Source organism: Monodon monoceros, unplaced genomic scaffold (assembly GCF_005190385.1).
Source record: "Monodon monoceros isolate NGI ecotype Baffin Bay Population unplaced genomic scaffold, NGI_Narwhal_1 Super_Scaffold_3, whole genome shotgun sequence".
Lineage (NCBI taxonomy): Eukaryota > Metazoa > Chordata > Mammalia > Artiodactyla > Monodontidae > Monodon > Monodon monoceros.
Genome location: NW_021703780.1, coordinates 65,109,713 through 65,130,020, shown reverse-complemented (window position 1 = coordinate 65,130,020; position 20,308 = coordinate 65,109,713). Strand labels below are relative to the sequence as shown.

Here is a 20,308-nt window from a genome sequence, read left to right as displayed (position 1 = left end):
ACCACTCTTCCCCCTCCACTGCAAATCCTCTTTAGGCTGACTTGTAAGTAGGTGATGGGAGACTCACCCAGATATCATAATGTGGGGGGCTCTTGCTCAGGTGGTTACTGGCCCTCACTCATATTAGGCACCGAATCTGTGGGCAGTTACTGCTTAGAGGGTCTTGCTCTGTTCCAGGCTGGTAGGAAGCATTCTCCCATCTTATCTGTGCCAGGGGCAGAGCAGGGCCCCAGGGCAACTTCAGCAGAATCTCAGGGATACTCTCCCCCAACCATGAGTGTTTCAATTTACCAAGCAACTCACTTCCATTCTCACTTTATCCTGGAGATGGGGGTGGGCACCCACACAAGCATTCACAAGGGAGGAGACTGAGACTCTGAGAGGCCCACAAGCCGCAGAGTCAGAACTGACACCAGCCCAGCCTTCTCCCGGCAGCAAGGGAGAGCCAGGAGCCTCCAGGACAGAAGGGATTGGATTGTGCAGGGGGGAGCTTACTGGCACTGGAGGAGTTTAAATAGAGGCTGTGCAAGCCTCGGGGGCTGGGGCTGGTCTGCACACAGTGCCCGCTTAGCCCAGGGAAGTGAAATGAGTGGTTGCAGAGCGCTGCATCCATTCCCAGCCCCTCACAACTGTGCAACTGGACCTGTTCCCACCCAGGCTTTTTCTTTCTGTCAGAGCCTTGGGACCCAAGTTCCCCCAGAGAGGACTCTTGAAGGTAGCTGGAGCCCCTGGGGGTATGAGTTCAGCTCCATTGCCCTCTACAGTGGTCTCTGCTGAAGCCTGCCATTCTACCATTAAACCTGTGACTCCAGGCCTTAAGCCTGTTGAAGGTCGACCCCCGGCACGGTCAATATGCGCCTGCCGGGGACTCTTCGCAGTCTGAGGCGTGCGGCAGGGCGCACATTGGAAATTCGGACTTGGCTGGGGCTCAAGACGCGCGTGCCCAGGCTCGGTTCGGCCACGCGGGCCAGCAGGGCCGGCTCAGGGAGGCGCGAGGGGAGCGCAGGCCGCGGCGGGCGCGTGGCCGCGGCGGGGGCGCGCGGGGGCGGACCGGCCGGGGAAGGGGGGAGGAGGGAGGGAGCGGGGAGGGCGGCGCCGGCAGGTTGGCGGCGGCCGCTATTTGAGCGCTGGTCCGGGACCCGACGCTCAGAGCGCTTCGAGCTAGCGCTGCGGAGAGATCGCAGCACGAAGCCCGCAGAGGTGCTGCGGCTCGGGCAGCCCCGGAGGCCCCGCGCGAAGAAGGCGGCGGAGGAGGAGAGGCTATTGCCGCCTGCCGCCCGCGCCCCCCTACCCCGCCGCCGCCGCCCCCACCCCTCCCCGCGGCGCCGCATCTTGAATGGAAACATGGCGGTGCCGGCTCGGACCTGCGGCGCCTCTCTGCCCGGCCCGGCGCGGACCGCGCTCAGCTGGCCCGGCCACGGCTCGCGGCCCGGCCTCAGCGCCCGGCGGCCGGCGGCTCGGCCCCCGCGCCCGCTGTCGCTGCTACTGCCGCCGCTGCTGCTGTTCCCGCTGCTCGCCGCCCCCGGCGCCTCTGCCTACAGCTTTCCTCAGCAGCACACGTAAGTGGCCTCGGCCGGCCGCGGGACCCCGGCCGAGCCCGGAGCCCCCCTCCGTCCCCCAGCCCGCGCCCGGGCCGGGGCGCTGGGTCCCGCCGCCCGCCGCGACCGGGGGCGGCGGCCTCAAGCCCGGAGGGCGGGCAGCCGGGGTCCCGGCGCTTCTGGCTGCGTCGCGAAACTTCCCCGCGGTGCCCCTTCTCCCTCCCATCCCCCAAACCGCACAGAGCGAGATCTCTGGGGGGTCCGAGCTTGCCAGCTGATTTCCTTGCCGCTGTCGGGTTGAGAGGGGAAACCTGGGGTTGGGTGAGGGGGCGGCCAACGACCCCTGCCCGGTGGAGTCAGAGCCCAGCGACTGCCTCATGTCTCCTCCCGGGTAGAAACCTGGCGCTTTAGATCCAGAGGTGGGGGGCACCTCCACACTTGTTTTCATTGGCCTTTTCCTTTGAGGGGGAGGGCTGGATGCAGAGGATGCGAGCACCTTACTGTTTGGCCAGTGCCACAGAAGAGGTGAGTGTCCCCTGTTCTTGCCCCCGCCACTAAACCTGGGGGAAGGGTCCCCTGGAGAGCCCAATTGGGAGGTGAAGGTGCCGGGGTGGAGGCAGAAGGTGAATGGCAGGGAGGACCCCCGCCTGCCCCTGCCAACAGGGTAATAGCATCTCTTGGCCCTGCCAGCTTCTGCTGGTTTTCCGTGGTCCTTCTGAGCCTTCTCTCCCTCCCCAGGAGCCTGGAAACTCGGGCTTCCTCCTCTGGGTGAGCTTGGCCAGATGCATCTGGGGCTGCAAATGGGTATTCAGTGCATGTGGCCTTTAGGACAGCAGCTGTTTCTATGGGCACCATGACCCAGCCTTATGTCAGTGCCCAGACACCCCTGTGGCTTTGGGGCACGGTGACCACCTTGCTGTCTGTTATTTGTCTCTCGCTCTGAGGAGCCACCTGTCCTGGACTCCTGCACCAGTGACCACACAGGGGTTTTGGGAAATGAGTAGCCGGGCTGCTAGTGGCCAAGAGGAAGGGTCTGTCCTCATGGAAAGGGAAAGGCTGGCTCTGCGTCATTAGACCAGTTCTGCCCAAGGGTAGGGGCCCCTGGTTCTGCCTACTCCAGCTTGTAGGTTCTCCCAGATGAGGAAAAATCAAACTCAGGAAAGGCACTGCCTGAGTCTCTCTCCGTCTTGTCATCTCTCTCCTCAAACAGCCTGGCTGTGCTCAGGCGGGTGATCAATAGGCAAATTACAGGTGCTACACGGACGTGTCCTCTGTCAGCTGTCTGGATTTTTCGTGTGTGTATGTGGGGTGTGCCCAGGGGGAAGAGAATCCTATGGAAGTTCAAGGCTTGTGGGTGCATTGTTGTCTTTCATTTGCTGTGATGAAAATGGACTTAAGCCACAGTGTTTAAAAAGAGCAAAAGCATTATTCTTTTGTTGTTCTTTTTTCCTCAAAGTCAAGACACAGTTATTTTTTCCCCTTGCCGTTTCGTAGCTCCTTGAGTGAAGGTTTAAGTGGACGTCTCTTTTCACCTCTTCCCACCTTGCTCCCTCTCCTTGTAACCTGCGGTGGGTCAGATGGCTGCCGAGCCTGCATGTTACATTTGTGATACCCTGACCAGAGAGGACACCTGTCCCTCTGTCCCCAGCCAGAAGATGGGGAGGCGGGTGTGATGGCAGTGGCACATTTTCAGCTGGACGCCCTTCGCTTGTCGATATAGTTGGAACTAATTTCAGGGTTTGGGACACATCTTGAAAACCATAATTAGAGAATGAGAGTGGGGGTGGGGTGGGGGCTGTACAGCTCCAAGGGTCCAGGGGGAGGTGACTAATGGTGTGACAACACGCAGGGCTGGCGGTGACAGCCAGCGCCCTTCAGCTGCCCTGGTCCCGCGGATGCAAACGCCCATTGATCCTTGGAGGCAGGAAGGGGGAGGAATTGAGTGGGGGTCCCTCCCCCACGTTCCCCTGCATGACCATGCTTAGTTGGAGTTGGGACTTTTGTTGAGCTGACATGAAAGGCTGAGGCTGCTGCCCTGGGGCTGTTCGGGGCCAGTGGCCTCCCTGAACTCTCCTGGGTTAGCATGGCCAGGCTAGGAAGGGACTTTGAAACAGGTACAGGTGGCTTTCTGAGGTGGGCAGTGGGACCCTCAGCTTCACGGCACTAGGGTGACGACCCCTCAGTGGAGAGGGCCCTTGATGGGAAAGTCATTTCCTCCTTAGTGTCTGGCAGTGCGACAGGGCCCAGCTTTGCAAGCTGCTGGGTTTTAAGCAAGTGTGGGTTTAGGGTCCGGTGGCCGTTATTTCTGTAATCGCTTCGGCAACATGGCTGTCTGCCCACCAGGCAAAGCAGACCCTTTGCCACCTCCTCCAGGTGGATGGAGGAGGGCAGAGGAGTTACTGATGGAGGGAGGACAGACCTTTGGTTTGGGGGGGGGTGCCCTCTCACCCCACCTGGACCTGGATCAGGTTTTCAAACAAGGGAAGGCCACGTGTGCACAGGCGCATGTGTGTGCATATGTGCACTCATGTGTCTGGGGTGAGGTAGGGGGAGACGGAGTCAGAGCACACACTCTCTGTTTTACCTGCTTCCTCCTGTTTCCTGTTTGCTGCTGGCTGAGGGGCAGCCCTCACTGCTTTGCCTCTCCTTGTGCCTTTTCCTTTTCTGTCAGTCGCCTTTTCCAATTCTGTCAGTCGCCTTCCCCCTCCCTGCCCCCTTCTTTGGTCTCTCATCTCTTCTCCTATCCCCCTCCCCCCACTTCCTTGCCCGTCCGTCTCATCTCTCTGTGTCCACTCTGCCCTGCCCACCTCTTCTGTCATCTCTATTGGACCTCTGTCCCCTGTTCTCCAGCATTCCTGGGTTTCTCTGTACCCTCTGTGGGTCCTGCTGAGGTGCCTGGGTGGCTGCACCCTCTTAGCCCCACTCTTCCCCAGTGATGGTGCTGGCCAGTACCTCCCTTCCTCTGGGAGTGGGTAGGTGGGTTGGTGGGGAGCAGAAAGGAGCCCGAGGGGTCTGGGCCCCCCAGCAGATTAATGACAGCCAGAGTACGTGCGCCTTTTCCTGAGTGTCCACGACAGGGCATGCGTCACTATAGCTATGGTTAATGGTGGGTGACGTGTGTCTGTCTGGGCCTCCAAGCCCACGTCTTCACCCCCCTGTAGCTCTCCGTATTAGAGGGAGGCAACATCACGCATCTGGGTCCCCCATTTCCCCAACAACCTGCCAACAGCTTTTGCAGGAAGGAGGAGGGGGCTGAGGCTTTACGGCTGGCTGCTGCTACAACTGGCTCACATCCCTCCTAGCGTTGAGGATGGGGGCTGGGGGACCCTTGTCTGCTTTCCCCCTGCAGGACCCACCTTTACTGGGCCAACTATGTCAAGCTAGCCCCTGAGAAGGGAGTAGCCTGTTTTAAGACGAGCCCCCTCATAGTGTGCGGGTGAGTCTCCCTCAGATTCTTTGTCACACTGGTGTCTCCGAGGAGAGACTGACTCACAAGTGGAGTGAGCACTTCTGCCCTCGGTGCCTCCTTCTCCCCTATGCCTGTGTGCAGGTTGTCCCTGCCAGCTCCTGGGAGGAGGCAGTTTGGGGACATGGTGGGTGTCAGGTGTGGGCCCTGCAGGCTCAAGCTTTGGTATCCAGAGCTGACCCTCCCCATTGGGATGACCTTGCCTCTGTTTCCCCAAATAAGATAATAGAATCTGCTTAAGAGGCTGGTGGTGAGAATTAGTGGGAGAGGGTGTCACCTCAGGTGAGCAGGGAGGGTTCCATGGGTGGGAGTCATGGTAGCTATTGATAGCATTAACAACCCCTGATGCTACAGCCTGATGGGCCCCCATCCACCAATCTTTTCACATTCCTCCCATGGACTGAGCGCCTTCCTATCCCTCTGCTTTGCTTATGCTGTCCCCTCATCACTGCGTGCTTTTCTCAGGGGTTTAGATCCTTCCTTCAGTGTCTCATACCCACACCTTCCAGAGGCCTCTGGGTTGTGCCACTAGCTCAGGCTGTACCCACCCACAGGGATATCAGCTCCGTGAGGACGAGCACTGGGCCACCTCCCTCCCCCATTCCCTGAAGCCCAGCTTGATTATGGTGGGGGATGTCACCAGGCTAATGGTGGCCTCCCCTCACTGAGCTCAGGCCAGGCCCCTTGTCCACATTACGTCCTCAGACCCCATGGTCATGCCCATCCCACAGATGGGGAGACTGAGACTCAGAAAGATGAAGGGACCTGCCCAAAGCCCCACAGCTACCAGGGGCAGGGCAGGGAGAGGACTAATCTGTCAGACACTTAACTGTCCTGCCAGGGGGCTGGGCACATCTGGGCAGGGGACCAAGAAGTTGGGGTAGGGACTCAAAGCCTGGGTGTTTGGAAGAAAATGAAGAGGCTTAAGACATGTGAGGGACGCCTAGGCTCCCAACTGTAACCTTTCCTGCTCTGTCCCTTTGTCTTCTTCTGGGTCTCAGGCAACCCTGAGGAGGCCTTTCTTGGCCCATGGCCACCCTGCCAGCCCGGTGCTCATAGGCCCTGTACCTACCTCCACCCCCTCCCACGTGTACACAGGCGATCATGGAGCCCCCCAGTCCAGGTTTTCCCCCTTTCAGAGGCTTCGAGTCATGTGCCGGGCATGCCTGCCGTGCAGGGGTGGGCAAGAGGGACTTCATCTTGAGACTCTGAGACACCATCTCCCCCTCCAGATTCCAGTAGGATTCCAGAGAGAGGGGCCAGGGGCGTGGGGGTGGAGGCTGTTCATGGAAACCTGAGGCCGGGTGCTCTAGTCCCGTGGCAGGTTTTTCAAGCCCGAGGGGATTTCAGAGGGCTTGGACCTTATAGGTGCTGGGGTTTTCATGTTGTGTGGACAAGAGGGGTCTGGGGGGCTGGGGAACCAGGGTTCTATTTGCTAGGAAACTATTCGGGGGCAGCTGGGGGTTTGGGAGTCAAAGCAGGCCGGCATGTGGCGTGTGCCCTGCCTTGGAGGGTGGTGCTGTCTCTGGGTGGGGGGTGGTCTCTTTTTCCTCCCCCGACCCAGTTCCAACCTCGCTGGCTTCCAGATTCAGTATCTGCCTCGGGAACAGGTGACCTCTGTCCTTCGTGAGGGCTCAGGGGCCTCAGGCCTGGGGAGGGAGACCAAGGCCTAGGGTGCTCTAAAGGCAAGTGTGGGGGGCTTTCCCACCCCTGGCTGCATCCCTTCAGCCAACTGGGGAGCTTCTCTCAGTGTCAGGTTGGTTTTTTTTCCTGGTGCCTACTGTCTAAACAAGAAGGTACAGAATCAATATTCGTATTCCCAGAGAGAGGTGTATGTGTGGTTTTTGCTTTTTTTCCTTTCACTTCCTCTCTTGTCCTGTATAACCTGAAGAGCCTTCTGAGCTGCCTGTGGCTAAGAGTTGCGGGGGAGTTGGCGGTGCAAGTGACCATGCGGATTGATATGCCCATGGGGGGCTTGCAAGGGACTCAGGGATGCTGTCACTTAGGTCCACATAGGCAGGAGCTGGGGCAGCACTCAGCCAAGCCCTGCCCTGCCACTGTGGGACTCAGGCCGTTGGTTTGGTGTCCCTGGCCCTGGTCCTGCTCACGGACCACCTAGTTCCCCTCCCACCTCACCTGGGCCCCCTCCTTCTGGGGCTAGTCCAGCCTGCTGGACCCCTGGCCACTGCTGGTTCTGATGACTGAGCCTGTGAGGGATCTGGCCTTACAGAGCAGAAAACCCTGTCTAGCTGGGATTACATGGTGGGAAATCTTCACATGGGGGACCTGAGGGTCCCCACCTTGGGTTGGCCTGGTTCTGGAGGGCCTCTGTCAGAGGCAGTCCCAACCCAGTCCTTTCAGCTGGTAGCTTGCATGGTGGTGACCTTGGACAGTCTCCTCTACTCTCTGGGCCTCAGTTTCCTCTCTTCCATTACCTTGTGACTCTGACATTGCAGTCGCCTAAGAAGACAGGTCCAAGGTCTTCCTGCTCCTCTCCACACTTTGCTCTAGCTGTGGGGTGAGACCTGACCCTAGCCCAGCTGAGCCCCATCTCCCCCAGTGTGAGGAGCCTGCACCTCCCATACTGGCCTCTGGCCACACCTTGGGTGTCTCAAAGCTGCTTCTCAGAGTGACCCACTTTGAGCTCTGATCAGCCTAATTGTTTAGCAGAGAGGGAGGGGCACGGGAAGTCTTTCCTGCTGATTATTAAGCATCTCTCCCTACCTTGGAAGTGACTCATTAAACAAAGGGGAAAGGAGTGGGTAAAAAGGGGGAGAAGTCACCCCCTCTGCCCCTCTTTCCCGCTCCCCTTAGACCCTGGGCCCCTTGTTCCCGCCTTGGTGCCTTCCTTCCCTGCTGGACAAATCTTTCTGAATGAGTCCCCTGTTGACACACACTGAGACTCTGCCACACCTCTCACCAGCTGTGTGACCTTGGGAACTTCCTCAGCCTCTCTGGGTCTTGGGGCCTCATCTGTAAAACAGGGTTCCCTTGATCACACTGCCTCATTGGGTTGGGGTGTGAAAGGTCATGAGGGATGCATGACAAGGGCGTGTGGATTCTGACTGGATCTATGAGGGTTCTCAGTCCAGCTGGGCCCGTACTCTGAGTGCCAGGCACCTGTCCCGTTGCCCATAGCGCCTGCCACCCAGCCAGGCCCTACAGGAACCTGAGGCTCCATTGTGGTTTCTGGGCCCTTCCTCCTGTGCTTGGTCCTTGCCTTGGCCTGTGTGCACATGTAAGCTTGTGTGTGGAAGTGTCTATATGTCTGTGCTCTTCTATGTGTTTGTGCACATGTGTTGGATATGTTCACGTTGTGTGCACACTTGTGAGTGTCCATTTGTATATGAAGATGTGCTTATGTGAGTGCATGTAAATGTGTGTGCCCGCGTGTGTGAGTGTGCTTCGTGTATATGTGCAGGTTGTGTGTACATGCCTGCGCATGTGTATACACAGGTGTTGGTACGTGCCTGTGTGTGTGCCTATGAATGCGAATGTGGGTGTGTGCTTGTGCGTGGGTGTGCATATGTATGTGTGGGCATATGTACGGTTTATCTCTGCACCCAGAATGCGCTCCCAGTGCTCACCTTCTGAGCCCCCCTTTGAAGTTAATGCCAGGGCTCAGCTGGGCAAATGTTGGCAGTGGGAAATAAAGCCACCTGTTTGTTAGGACCAGTGTTTCACAAACTTTTATGTCAAGAACAGCCTGAGTTAAGGCTGAGCTGGGAAGTCTGATCATCTACCAACTGGCTCGATGACTGTCTGCAAGGGAAACACACAGAGGCTGCATCCTTGTAATTCAAATTTTTGCAAATAGAATGGTATTTAGATGTGCCGGAGGACTTGGGACTCTGCGAAGCTTGGTGAGTCCTTTGTGAAACAAAGCATCTTTGCTAACAGCCCTTCCGATGTGGAATCTGGAAACCCTTGCTGTGTGACCTTGGCCTGGCAGTTTTTCAATCTTGGAGTGTGTGCTTCTCACTTGCACACTCAAGGGTGGGAGACTGGCATCCCTTGAAGCATCTGCTGTAGGTTTGGGGTTCTTGCTCCTAGCAAGACATTTGTACAGTCAGCTGCAGGCATAATTTGGGTATAAAAGCTTCAGCTTGATGATGCCCTCATGTTCCTCTATTTGGGATGCCTCCAGCAAAGCTCTTCCTTTCAAGGATGAATTTTTGCCTACTGGGTCTTCATAAACAAGGCTGTCTGAGTGCCCTGTGCTGGGTGCTGGCCCTTGGCTCTGTGGGCCCTGAGCTGATGGATTCTGATGTCTGAGAGCTTTCCCGGCATTCTCAGGGCCTGTGTGTTGTCAGTGTTAGGATGGCCCAGCATCCTAGGTATCTCTGGAGGGGACTTCTGCAAAGGGCTTGGGCACCTACAGGGCTTGTGAGGGTCCCTATGGGGGCAGGGAGCCTGAGTGCGACCATCTCCTTGGGCAATAATGGGCCTTGCCTGGGTCCCTGATTTGGGAAGGAATATCCCAGCCACAGAAGCCCCTGGGGACCTAGATACCTCCGTTGTACAGACAGGGAAATTGATGTCTGAGTGGTGGGAAGGAGCCTTCAGGCCCCACATTTCTGCTGGCTACATACATTCTGCGGGCAGGGCCCAGTCCCCCACCCAGGGCTCAGTACAGGCTGCTCAAAGGATGCTCCCCGTTCAGCCATCTTTGCACTATGATGTACAACTGATTATCTTAAATAAAAACATTCTTGCCATGAGATGCGGGAGTGATTTGAGGCCTCTTTTGGCAAACCCTGCAGAGCAAGGTGCCTGTGGTGTGGGCCCCCAGCTTCTGGTGTTTCTTTGGGGCAGACCTTGGTGCCCTTTGCCGTTTTAGAGTCAGTGAGGCTTTCAGGGTACCCATGGAAAGGACAGCTTTGTCGCCGGGTGGGCACGAATGGGTTGGAATGTTCCTCAGATGGGTAGAGGCCCCTGCTCTGCTGCGAGTTTCCAGCCTGACATGGCTGACGTGGCATTTAGCCTTGATAACTTCCCTGCTCAGCCTATGTTCTCCTCCCTCTGGCGCTGCCTGAAATGCTACATTTGAAGCCTTAAAGGTCAGGCCTGGTGCTGCTGCCGGTTCCAACAAACAAACAACAAAACAACCCACCTCAGCCCTGCCCCCACAACTTCATTTATTAGAAAAGAGAAATGAGCTGGCAGAACAGGCCTCTGCACTGAGGGCTCTCACAGACGGACATTTCTCCTTTCTCCCTGTGAGCTGAGGCTAAGGTGGGCATGGTGAGAACCTAGGCGTCTTCCCTTCCTTTCCCGGACCTGCCAGGCATGCTGCAGTATCTCTCATTGAGGGCAAGCTATGACCTTGCACCCCGGAAGTCTGCCATGGGCAGAGCCCCACTTCTCACCTAGCATTTGAGGGCCCTCCTGGGCTGGCTCTGGTCTCTGGCCACTAGCCCTGTGACTAGACTCCAGCCAGGCCAAGCCACTTGCAAGTCCTGGTAGGAGCTCTGGCCTCTCCACCTTCTGGCTGTGTCCCTATACCAGGCTGGCCTGCTCAGCCAGCCTTCTACTGGGCCAAGAAGCCCTCTAGATCATTGCCCTCCTCTGGCTCCCTACCCCTTGTGGGCCTCTCCTATCACCCTGTGCCTCTCCCCCAGCTCTGTGCCCAGTTCGTAGAGGCCTTTCCAGGAGTAGGCATTGAGCTGACTACTGATCCTTCAAAAACTGAGTCCAAGGAATGGCTGCAAGGAAAAGAGGCTGCTTCTGTGCACTCCTTGGAAATCCCAGCACATTAATTTTTTTCATCATGGTTAGGCCCTCTGGCAGGGAGCTCAGAGGTGGGTACGTATAGGCTGTCATTGAGGACCAAGCCTTCACCTGCACTCTGCCTGGCTGGCCTTACTTTTGGTGTGGCTGGCTGTCTGTCCTTGACTGACGTCCTTCATGGCAACAAGATGGCTGCCACAGCTCCAGGCATCATATGTACCAGACATTAGGAGTAAAAGAGGAGATGTTTCCTCTGGGTTCCTCTTAAAAGGAGGCTAGAAAACCTCACCCAGAAGCCCCTAGCCAATTTCCCCTCACACCTCATTGGCTAGCACTGGGTCACATGTCTACTCTAAACCAATCACTGGCAATCAGGAAGGTGCATTGTGATTGGCTCAGGCTAATGAGGATTTACCCTTGAGCTAAGGATGGGGTCACCTTGGGACTGGAGGAGGGAGAGATTCTTGCAGACTTGGGTTTGTTAGCAAGAAGAGGGGGAGTGATGGAGAATGGGGAGGCAGGATGTGCTTCAGGGTCAGACAAGAGGCCTGACAAGAGGAAGAAGGTGGGAGGGGGAAGGAAAGGGAGAGTGTCCATGTTCAAGGAAACATTTGTAAAGGAAGTAATTTTAACTACATCATCAATCACTGTGATCTTAGCCTCGGGTGCTATATTTCACATATGCTGTCCAATGAGATCAGTCCATTTTTATTCCCATTTCACAGATAAGAAAAATTGAGGTTCAGCAGGGCTAAGTGATGCTGAAATCACACAGACGGTGAGTGGTTTCACACCCCAGTGCTTGGGTTTGAGCATTCAGCCACTGCTGTACATAGCCCTTCTGCAGCTCACCTCCTCCAGGGAGGCCCCTGACCACAGGACCCTCAGGGTACCCAACCCTCCTATATTCTTCCATCACATCTGTCCCTCTACCCTTCTTGTCTCAATTTCTTACTACTCCACCCTAGCCCTGGCCCGTCTCCAGCTTACTGTGGGAGTCTGGGCAAGCCACCTGCTCTCCCCCTCCAGCCTCAGTGTCTTCATCATACCCAGGACCCTCTAAAGTGATGGATTCTTCTGCAGCTGATGACGATGCTCCCCTGCCACCCCATCTGCATAGCTGCCATCTCTGTCCTGCCCTGTAAGCTGGTGCTATGGAGACCATGGCCAAGGGGGCTGCTTCTGATCGGCATGGTGGTGGGCACAGGAGGGGATCTCTGCTCTCAGGACCGGCAGCACCGGGGCAGCAGCCATCTCCTTCCATGGGGGCTTAACAAGCACCCATTATGAACTGAGAGTTGAGTAAGCAGGGGAGAGGTAGGGTGGGCTGCAAAGGGCCCTGCCAGTCCCAAGCAGGACCCTGCCTATGGTCTGGCGGACCTCTGCCTGTCCCTTAGTGCTTGACTGGGAGTCACTGCTCCCTGAAGCCTCCCCTGACTTCCCTATGTGGGACAGGGGCTTCCTAGGCCCCCTGAAGTCACTCCTATTCTTGTGTTGCAGTAGACCTGCTGCCTCCCCTTCCAGACTGTGTGCCTGGAGGGTGGGCAGGGGTCACGACCACCTGTCCTTGGCTTGAGCTCTAGGCTAGCGCACACCAAGTGCTCAAAAAATGTTTGCTGAACAGAGAGTCAGCACAGGTGTCTACAGGCCAAGCTGGTTACGTCTCTGAAAGCTGGAACAGCTTTTACATGTTCTGGGACAGGGTCCCACATGGCCCTGGCTTTGCTGGTGCGACAGAACAAAGGCCACCCCACACACCTTCCTGCGGCTCTCTTACAAGGGATGCCCCAGCCAAGAGGCTGCCTCCAAGGGCTGCTCGGGGGAGAGAGATGAAGGTGGGGTCCAGGGCCCCATGGGCTGTGTTATTTAATTTTGTGGGGCAGGGCCTGGGCATCAGGATATTTCCAGAGCCACTCAGGTGAGCCAAGGTGGAAAGCCAAGGCCATAGAGGATAGGAAGGTAAACATAGGACCCCTCCCCCTGCGCTGCTCTGCCAGCAAGGAGAACTGAGGCTTCCAGAGAAAGGGGGTGGGGACCAGTGTACTGGTTCTGGGGAGTATTCTGGCCATTGTACCTGTTGGGGGGCAGCTGTTCACTGTACATGTGGCCAGTGGCCAGAGTCTGCAGCCTGTTCCAGGGAGATCGCCAGGCTTCCTCAGCCAGCTGCCCTACTCCTTCCCAACTGCCCCTCTGTGTTGACACTTGCGTATGCCTCATCCACACTGCTGATTGCTCCATGGCCCTCCCATGTTTCAGGACCCGCCTCCTGACGGCCCCTGCCCCGCCTGAGTCTCCTCTCCAAACCTTAGCTGTGTGCCAGGGCTGCTCTCGGGGAGCTCACAGTCCGTGGGAGAGATCGTCAGCAAGGAAGAAATGGAAGTGAGGCCAAATAAATAATAACCACACATGACTGGTGCTCTAGGCAGCATCCAAGTGGTGATGAGACACAGCCCCTACTCCAGACTGAATTCTGACAGGCCCTCTCAGGGTCTCCAGCTATTCCTAAGGCCTTGGGCCTCCCCTGGTCAGGGCTGTGGGGGCCCGGGGAGAGCATCAGGACCCATCTTCCTCTGAGAGTAAGCCGCTGACAGGGGGACAAGGATAAGGGGCAGGGGTGGGGTGGGGGAGAGGCTTGCCTACATGGATCCAGCCCCAGTTCCCGAAGCTCCAGTCAGGCCCCATCCCTCTCCTGCTGCCGTGCTCCCTGAGGCTGCTGCACCCCTGCACAGTGCCTCCTAGCACCTGGGGTGCCTTGGGCTGCCCACAGTGCGTGACTGGGGCCCCACCTGCCTGATGCCCTGCAGCCCCACATTCACCGGCACAGAGTGGCTGGGGAGGGGTGGCGGGGAACAATCCCAGAGGACATTAAGCCGAGTGATTTACATGGTTCCCGAGCCAGCGCTGCGGGAAATATATTTCACAGGTGGTTTCCAGACCGGTGGCGTATGGAGGAGGCCATGACTCTAAAATGGAGAAGGGTGGGGACATCACGGGGCCGTCTAGAGGGACCCAGAGCCGTGGGCTTTGGTGGCCTCACTGCGCCGTCCGCCTGCTGCTTGCTAGAAAGCATGGCCCAGGGTACGGGGGTTGAGGAGGGGAGGAGCTGGAGCCCCATATGTGACCATGAGTCATTTTGTCCCTCAGTTTTCTAACCTTTACAATGGGATCATAGGGCTTCCCTGGTGGCACAGTGGTTAAGAATCCGCCTGCCAATGCAGGGACACGGGTTCGATCCCTGGTCTGGGAAGATCCCACATGCTGCGGAGCAGCTAAGCCCGTGCGCCACAACTACTGAGCCTGCGCTCTAGGGCCCATAAGCCACAACTACTGAGTCCACGTGCCACAACTACTGAAGCCTGCACTCCTAGAGCCCCTGCTCCGCAACAAGAGAAGCCACCGCAATGAGAAGCCCATGCACTGCAATGAAGAGTAGCCCCCGCACACAGCAACAAAGACCCAATGCAGCCAAACATAAATAAATAAAATTAAATAAAAGTTAAAAAAAAAAGGACTCTAAAATGGGATCATATTTCCTGTATTTTATGATTGTGAACGTAGAACAAATCAAATGCCAGGGCAAGGGTGGCCCACAGGTCAGTGCGAGGGGGACGCATGGCTATGGGACAGCCCATGGATTTGGTCCTACCTGAGGCTCCCACTCAGTTCATCCTCTTCCAGTCAGTGCCTCCCCCACTGTGGGCACATTTGTTCCCTCCACAGACACTCACCACAACCTGCCATTCATTCATTCTCTCCACACTCATGAGCGTCTGCCATGTGCCAGGCACTGACGGGACAGGCAGACAACAGTCTGGGGAGGTGATATAGACAGAGGATATGTTATGTTGGAAGGTGACAAATGCCATGGAGAAGGGACAGGATGAATTTGGGGGAGGATTTAACTAGAGGAGGCAGGTCAGAGTGAGCCTCACTAAAACATTTGAGCAAAACCTGGAAGGAGGGGAGAGTGGGAGCCACATGGGTATCTGGGAGAAGAGTGTTCCAAGCAGAGGAACAGCCAACACAAAGGCCCTGAGGTGAGATGTGGTTAGAGCAGGAGAAAAAGGGGAGAGTGGGAGGAGAGGAGGGCAGAGGGCAGCAGGGACCAGGACAGCCTGGGCCATTAAATTAGCATGACTTTGGGGCTTCCCTGGTGGCGCAGTGGTTGAGAGTCCACCTGCCGATGCAGGGGACGCGGGTTCGTGCCCTGGTCCAGGAAGATCCCACATGCCGCGGAGCGGCTGGGCCTGTGCATGAGCCATGGCCGCCGAGCCTGCGGTCCGGAGCCGCAACGGGAGAGGCCACAACAGTAAGAGGCCCGCCTACCCCCCCCAAAAAAAAAACAAAAAAAAATTAGCATGACTTTGAAGTGGGGGCCCCCCCGGGGAGAGGTGTGAACAGAGGGGCACCAGGGTGATGGCCATGATGGTGTTGAGACCTGCTGATGGTCTGGGTGTGAGAAAGGGAAAGGGGTCTCAGGAGATCCCAGGGGTTTGGCTTGAGCATCTGAAAGGACAGAGTTTTCACCAGGTAAGCTGGAGGAGGCTGGGGAAGAGTCAGTCCAGGGGACCATCAGGTACTGGACACATTGAATTTGAGATGCAGACTAGGGCATCCAAGCGGAGATTTGTCAGAGCTAGATGTTTGCCTCTGGAGAGGGCCAGGTGGAGCTGTGCCTTCCCAGGCTGGGTGCCGAGGACTGAGCAGAGAGCCCTGCTCCTTGAACCCTTAGTTTACCAGCCACTGACTGCGCCCGCTCTCCTCATCTCCCCAATTTCAGAAGCTCACTGTCCTTCACCATCCGTCACATGGAGGCGCTCACCATGTCCTTGAGGATGGAGCGCTGCAGGCCTCAGTGTGGGAGCAGCCTGCTTATGCCCATAGTCAGTCTGAGGGTGTTCATAGGGCATCACCATGCGCAGAGCTCACTGCTGAGCCTTCCTTGCACGTGCTGTACCCTCTGTCTGAACTGCCCTGCTGCTCTGCAGTGTCACCTTTACCTGGCCAGACCCCTAGGCCGGGTCAGGCCCCTTGCCGTGCATCCCACCCCCGCAAGGCTCGCCGGACTCCTCCTCCCTCCACTTACTGAGTCTGGATCAGATCAGCTGTCTGCTCTGGTTGAATTCCAAGCTTCCGAGGGCAGGCTTGCATCTGCCCTGCTCACCACTGTGTCCCTTGGAGACACGGTGCCTAGTTTGGAGCCTGGCTCAGTAACTATATGAATGAATGAATGAATGAATGAATGGGGAGTGAGGGAGCTAGTAGGGAATCTATAGAAGGTTGGCAACATCTGCAGAGTATTTTGTCTGTGATAGCCCTACTGGGTTTGGCCAACCTGCTACTCGTCAAGCCATCTCTCAGGACAACACAGGCTCACCAGGCAGTGGCTCCTTTTGTTCTGGCCACCAACCTGGGACTTCTCAGAAGGGGTGGGGCCGCTGGGGTGGCACCTGAAGGCTCCTCCTCATTGCAGCTCACAGAGGGGATTTGCATTGCTAAAGGATTCACCATAGAGCATGGAGAGTCAAGGTGGTCTGAGTACTCACATTTGATTTACAAGCAGCTTGGCTTGCGCTGAGAAGCCCGGAGCTAACTAGTGAGGAGCAAATCCCAGAGGAAGTGGGCATCTCCCCCTCCCCACCCCACCCCCCGTCATGGGAGGGGTTTGAGGGAGCTTGGGCTCTGCACTGCTGAGACAACATTCCTACAGCAGGGTAGCTCTGGTGGGGTAAAAGGAAGGACTCTGACTGCACCCAGCTTTGGCTTGCGTGGGGAGGCAGTGAGGGCCCTGATTTGGAGTAGATCCCTTCGCAAAGGTGGAAAAGATCATAAATGAGGGGTGGCCCTTACCTGCACCCTATTTCCTGAATCTTGGCCATTGAAGTCCTCTTTAGGATTAAGGAAGCCTAATTGCCTAGGGGACAGAAGCTGGGCTCTGGAGCCATCCTTTGCTGGGTTCAAATTCTGGTTGAGCACAGACTGGCTGTGTGGCCTTGAGTGCATTGCTTCACCGCCTAGGCCTCCGTCTTCATCCACGAAGTGGGCCTGAATCAGTTAGCACCTAGCCAAGGGTGCTGTGTGACTTCAGTGGCCTCACACACACAGCACCCAGCACACAACGGGTACTCTGAATCATCTGTTCCTTTCCTTGGTGCTCTGCTACCTGCTGAAGTTAGAAGCCCTTTCCCTGCTCTGCCCTCCAGCCTCTCTCCCACTGCAGAGGGGGTTGGACAGGGCAGGTACCAGTCTGGTGATGGGAGGATATTCAGGGAAATCTATCCCCAAGTATTTCCAGAAGACTCTTCTTTGCCATCCTGCAAGCTAAGTTTTGCAGGAAGCTTGATGATGGGACCGGACTGCAGCTCCAACCTAAGGCAAGGGTTGGTAAAGTGGAGTAAGGACTGTGGGTTTGGGGGAAGAGGTGGAGAGAAATCCTGGAAGACTTTCTGGCAGAGGTGACTTGGCCAGGTAGGGGGGGACAAGGCCAGAGAACAAAGCTTGCCCTGATGGGTTGAGTTCTTTTCTGGTCTTTGCTTCACCTCTCCTCTGCACCCAGTGTGTCCTCTGGGACACTGCCAACTTCCCTGGGGGATCTCTACCCTGAGGAGAAATAGAGGATCCCTAGAGAGGTTTCTGTCCTCCTCACAGCAGGAGGCCATGTCGAGGACGCACATGGAGGACGGCTATTTGTGGCTCAGAGAGGATTTGACTCATGCTGGGGAGTGGGGAGGATGTACAGGAGGGGAGGTGGGGATGTGTGAATCATAGAATCTGGCTGGAGTGGTTGGTGACACATGGACAGGGCCTATCTTGCCACCTCCAATCAGGTTTCAGTTACTGGCGTGGGGCAAGAACAGGCAGCTGGGACCCCTGGGTTCCTCCTTCACTCTCCAGGTGACCTCCACAGGTGCCTCAACCCTGCTGTGCACCTTCTGAGACCAGGCTTGGGTGTGGCTCTCCCATCACAGCACCTGGCTGGGCACAGGGGCTGTGTCAACATATCTACCCCTGCCTCCAAGAGCCAGCCTCACTGAACCTCAGTTTACAAGTTTGTTAAATGGGCCTAGGCAGGGGTTACTTTTGCATTGTACCTGACTACCTGGGGAACATGCTGGGGAGAGAAGGAGGCTCTGCAGACCCCAAATGTTCATGATCTGTGTCAGTGACTGAGGCAGGTGGTTCCATGCCTGGGGAGCAGATGGTGGATCCTGGGCAGAGTGACTGACTGTTCCATACCCTGTGTCCCTGGCCTGGACTTTCTGCTTTTCTCTGGGGATGCCTTAACTAGTTCCTGAGCTCCTCTTGCTCATTGCTAAGTCCCAGGTCTAGATTGCTGGAAAATTCACAAACAATGACACCTGGGTGTTGGTACCTTGGGAACCCATGGTCCTCGGCCCCCTGGGGAGTGGAGGTAGATGATTCTGCTCTCCCTGCAGTTTGAAAACCAGCAACTCCGTCAGTCCACAGATGGAAAACCGAGGCACAGAGAGGGGAGTGGGTGAGTCTGCTCTGAACCAGAATCCCAGTGTCCAGAATCCCAGATGCGGCAGGGTGGGTAGAGGTACTGGGCTATCTGAGATCGGGACAGGGTGAAAGGGATGGGGGGAGGACAGCCTGGGTCTGGGCCATTCCGTGCCTGCACTTTCCTTGCTTCCAGGAAGAAGTGGCTGCTCCAGCACCCGGCCCTCCTGGGAGAGCCATGAATTATGCACGGAAGCCACAGGCCTGGGCAGGCCCATCATAAATGAGCTTTAATAATTCATACGGAGAGGAGCCGGGGAAAGTGGCTGTCCCTGGGGCAGCCACTGCACTTCTAGCCCCTCCACAGGCTGCCACTGCACACCCACCTGCCTGCTCCTGTGGCCGGCAGCATGCAGGCTGGGCAGGACGGCGGAGAGATCAGGCCCCTCTGGGGAGGTGCGCTTGCTCAGCCAAGTGCCTGTTCCTCCAGGCTGGAGAGCAGGAGCCTCCTCCCTCAGGGCTCACAGCCCAGGAAGGCAGTAACCCCAGGAGGGCACCTGAGATCAGTTGCTGCTGGGAGGGTACAACTTAAAATGGGGGGCAAGGTGGACTTCACTGAAGGAGATGAGAGGGGAGCCCTGAGGACTTCTGAGGAGAGACTGATCCAGGCATAGGGAACGGCATGTACAAAGGCTGTGCAGGGAGTGCAGGAGTGTATTCAAGCCACAACGAGGAGGCCAGTGTGGCCTGAGGAGCGAGGTCAAGGAGGCCATTGAGAGTATGGCCCCTGGACGGGCTTTGTCTTTCTTCTAGTGTCATGGAGCTGTGGCCTGGTGTTGAGAGAGGAGGGACACTGTTCTAACAGGGGGCTCTGGCTGCATGTGGAGGTAAACAGCCCGGGGGAGGGGGTGCAAGGACAGAAGCTGAAGACCAGTGAACTGGTGACTGCACTTGTCCTGGAGAGAGATGATGGCGGCCCAGGCCAGGCTGGGGGCCAGGGAGGTGGAGGGCAGTGGGCAGACTGTGAAGGTGGAGCCAACAGGACTTGCTGAGAGATTGGATGTGGGTGCGAGAGAAAGCAGGTTGCAGGTCACCCTGAGGCTTCGGGCCTGAACCAAGGAGCTGGCATCAGCTGAGCCAGGGGAGGCAGGGGGTGCAGAGAAAAGGGAGGAGGGGATGCAGAGGGAGGTCAGTGTCTGGGTTTAGGACACATTCAGTTTGAGAGACCCGTTAGGCATCCAAGTGGACATGCCATGCTGCAGCTGGGCATTTAAGACTGTTGTCTGAAGAGAGGTGTGTATCATCCTGACTGGTGTTCATTAGCTGTGTGACCTTGGGCACATCACTCAATTGCTGTGTGCCTCAGTTTTCCCTCTGAGGACTGGGGATGATCTGACTGCTGTGAAGATAATTAAGGCAGTGCACTGAGAGCCCTGGCCTCACTGGTGCAGACCCAGTGAGGCAGGCAGGAAGGCCCCAGTCAGACCCCTTGGGAAACAAATCCCCGCATGGCCTGTGGAGGCCCCAGGCCACCCCTCCTTGAGCAGAGAGGGAAACTGAGACCTGGAGAGTCCAAACCACAGAGCTGGGTGTGGACCACAGAGCAGGACCTGGTACGTGGCAGGGGCTGGAGGAGATTCGGCCCCAGGGCCCATCCCCACCCTGGCCAAGCCCTCCAGCCTGGATCTGGGCCACAATCAGTCCCCTGCTCTCCTGCAGAACGGTGTTTTCCTTCCTGCTGCACACCTCCTTTGTCTCCCCGGCTCCCTGGTGCTTCTCTAGCCCCTCTCCTGGTTCTCCTGGGACTGCTGGGCAGAACTCATTCCCGTGGAAGCTGGAGCAGTGCCCCTTATGGGCTTCTCCTGCTGCTGGAAACCCCAGACCAGGCCTGGTGAGGAGGGTCCTGCTGAGGGACTGCTCAGGAACCTTGTGGCTCTGGGTGTGGCAGTCTTGACACAGTACTGTGTTGCTGCAGTTCACTTTCTAGATGAGTTACCTGAGGCCCAAACAGGGGAAAGGATGTTACCAAGGTCACACAGCTAACCATGGCAGAAACAGAAATCAGGCTCAGGTGGGCCTTCCATGCTGTCCTCCTCATCTCCCCTGGGAAACC

At 57.0% G+C, this 20,308-nt stretch overlaps 1 protein-coding gene across 5 annotated transcripts in view; it reads left to right on the top strand.

Moving 5' to 3' along the window:
• Positions 1-1,344: 1,344 nt before the first annotated feature.
• CACNA2D2 (calcium voltage-gated channel auxiliary subunit alpha2delta 2) overlaps positions 1,345-20,308 on the top strand; it is a 138,238-nt gene continuing 119,274 nt past the window's right edge. For all 5 annotated transcript variants that reach the window (XM_029242944.1, XM_029242943.1, XM_029242942.1 and 2 more), the window contains exon 1: positions 1,345-1,559. In XM_029242944.1, the coding sequence (XP_029098777.1) occupies positions 1,345-1,559 (215 nt within the window). The remainder of the gene's footprint in view (positions 1,560-20,308) is intronic.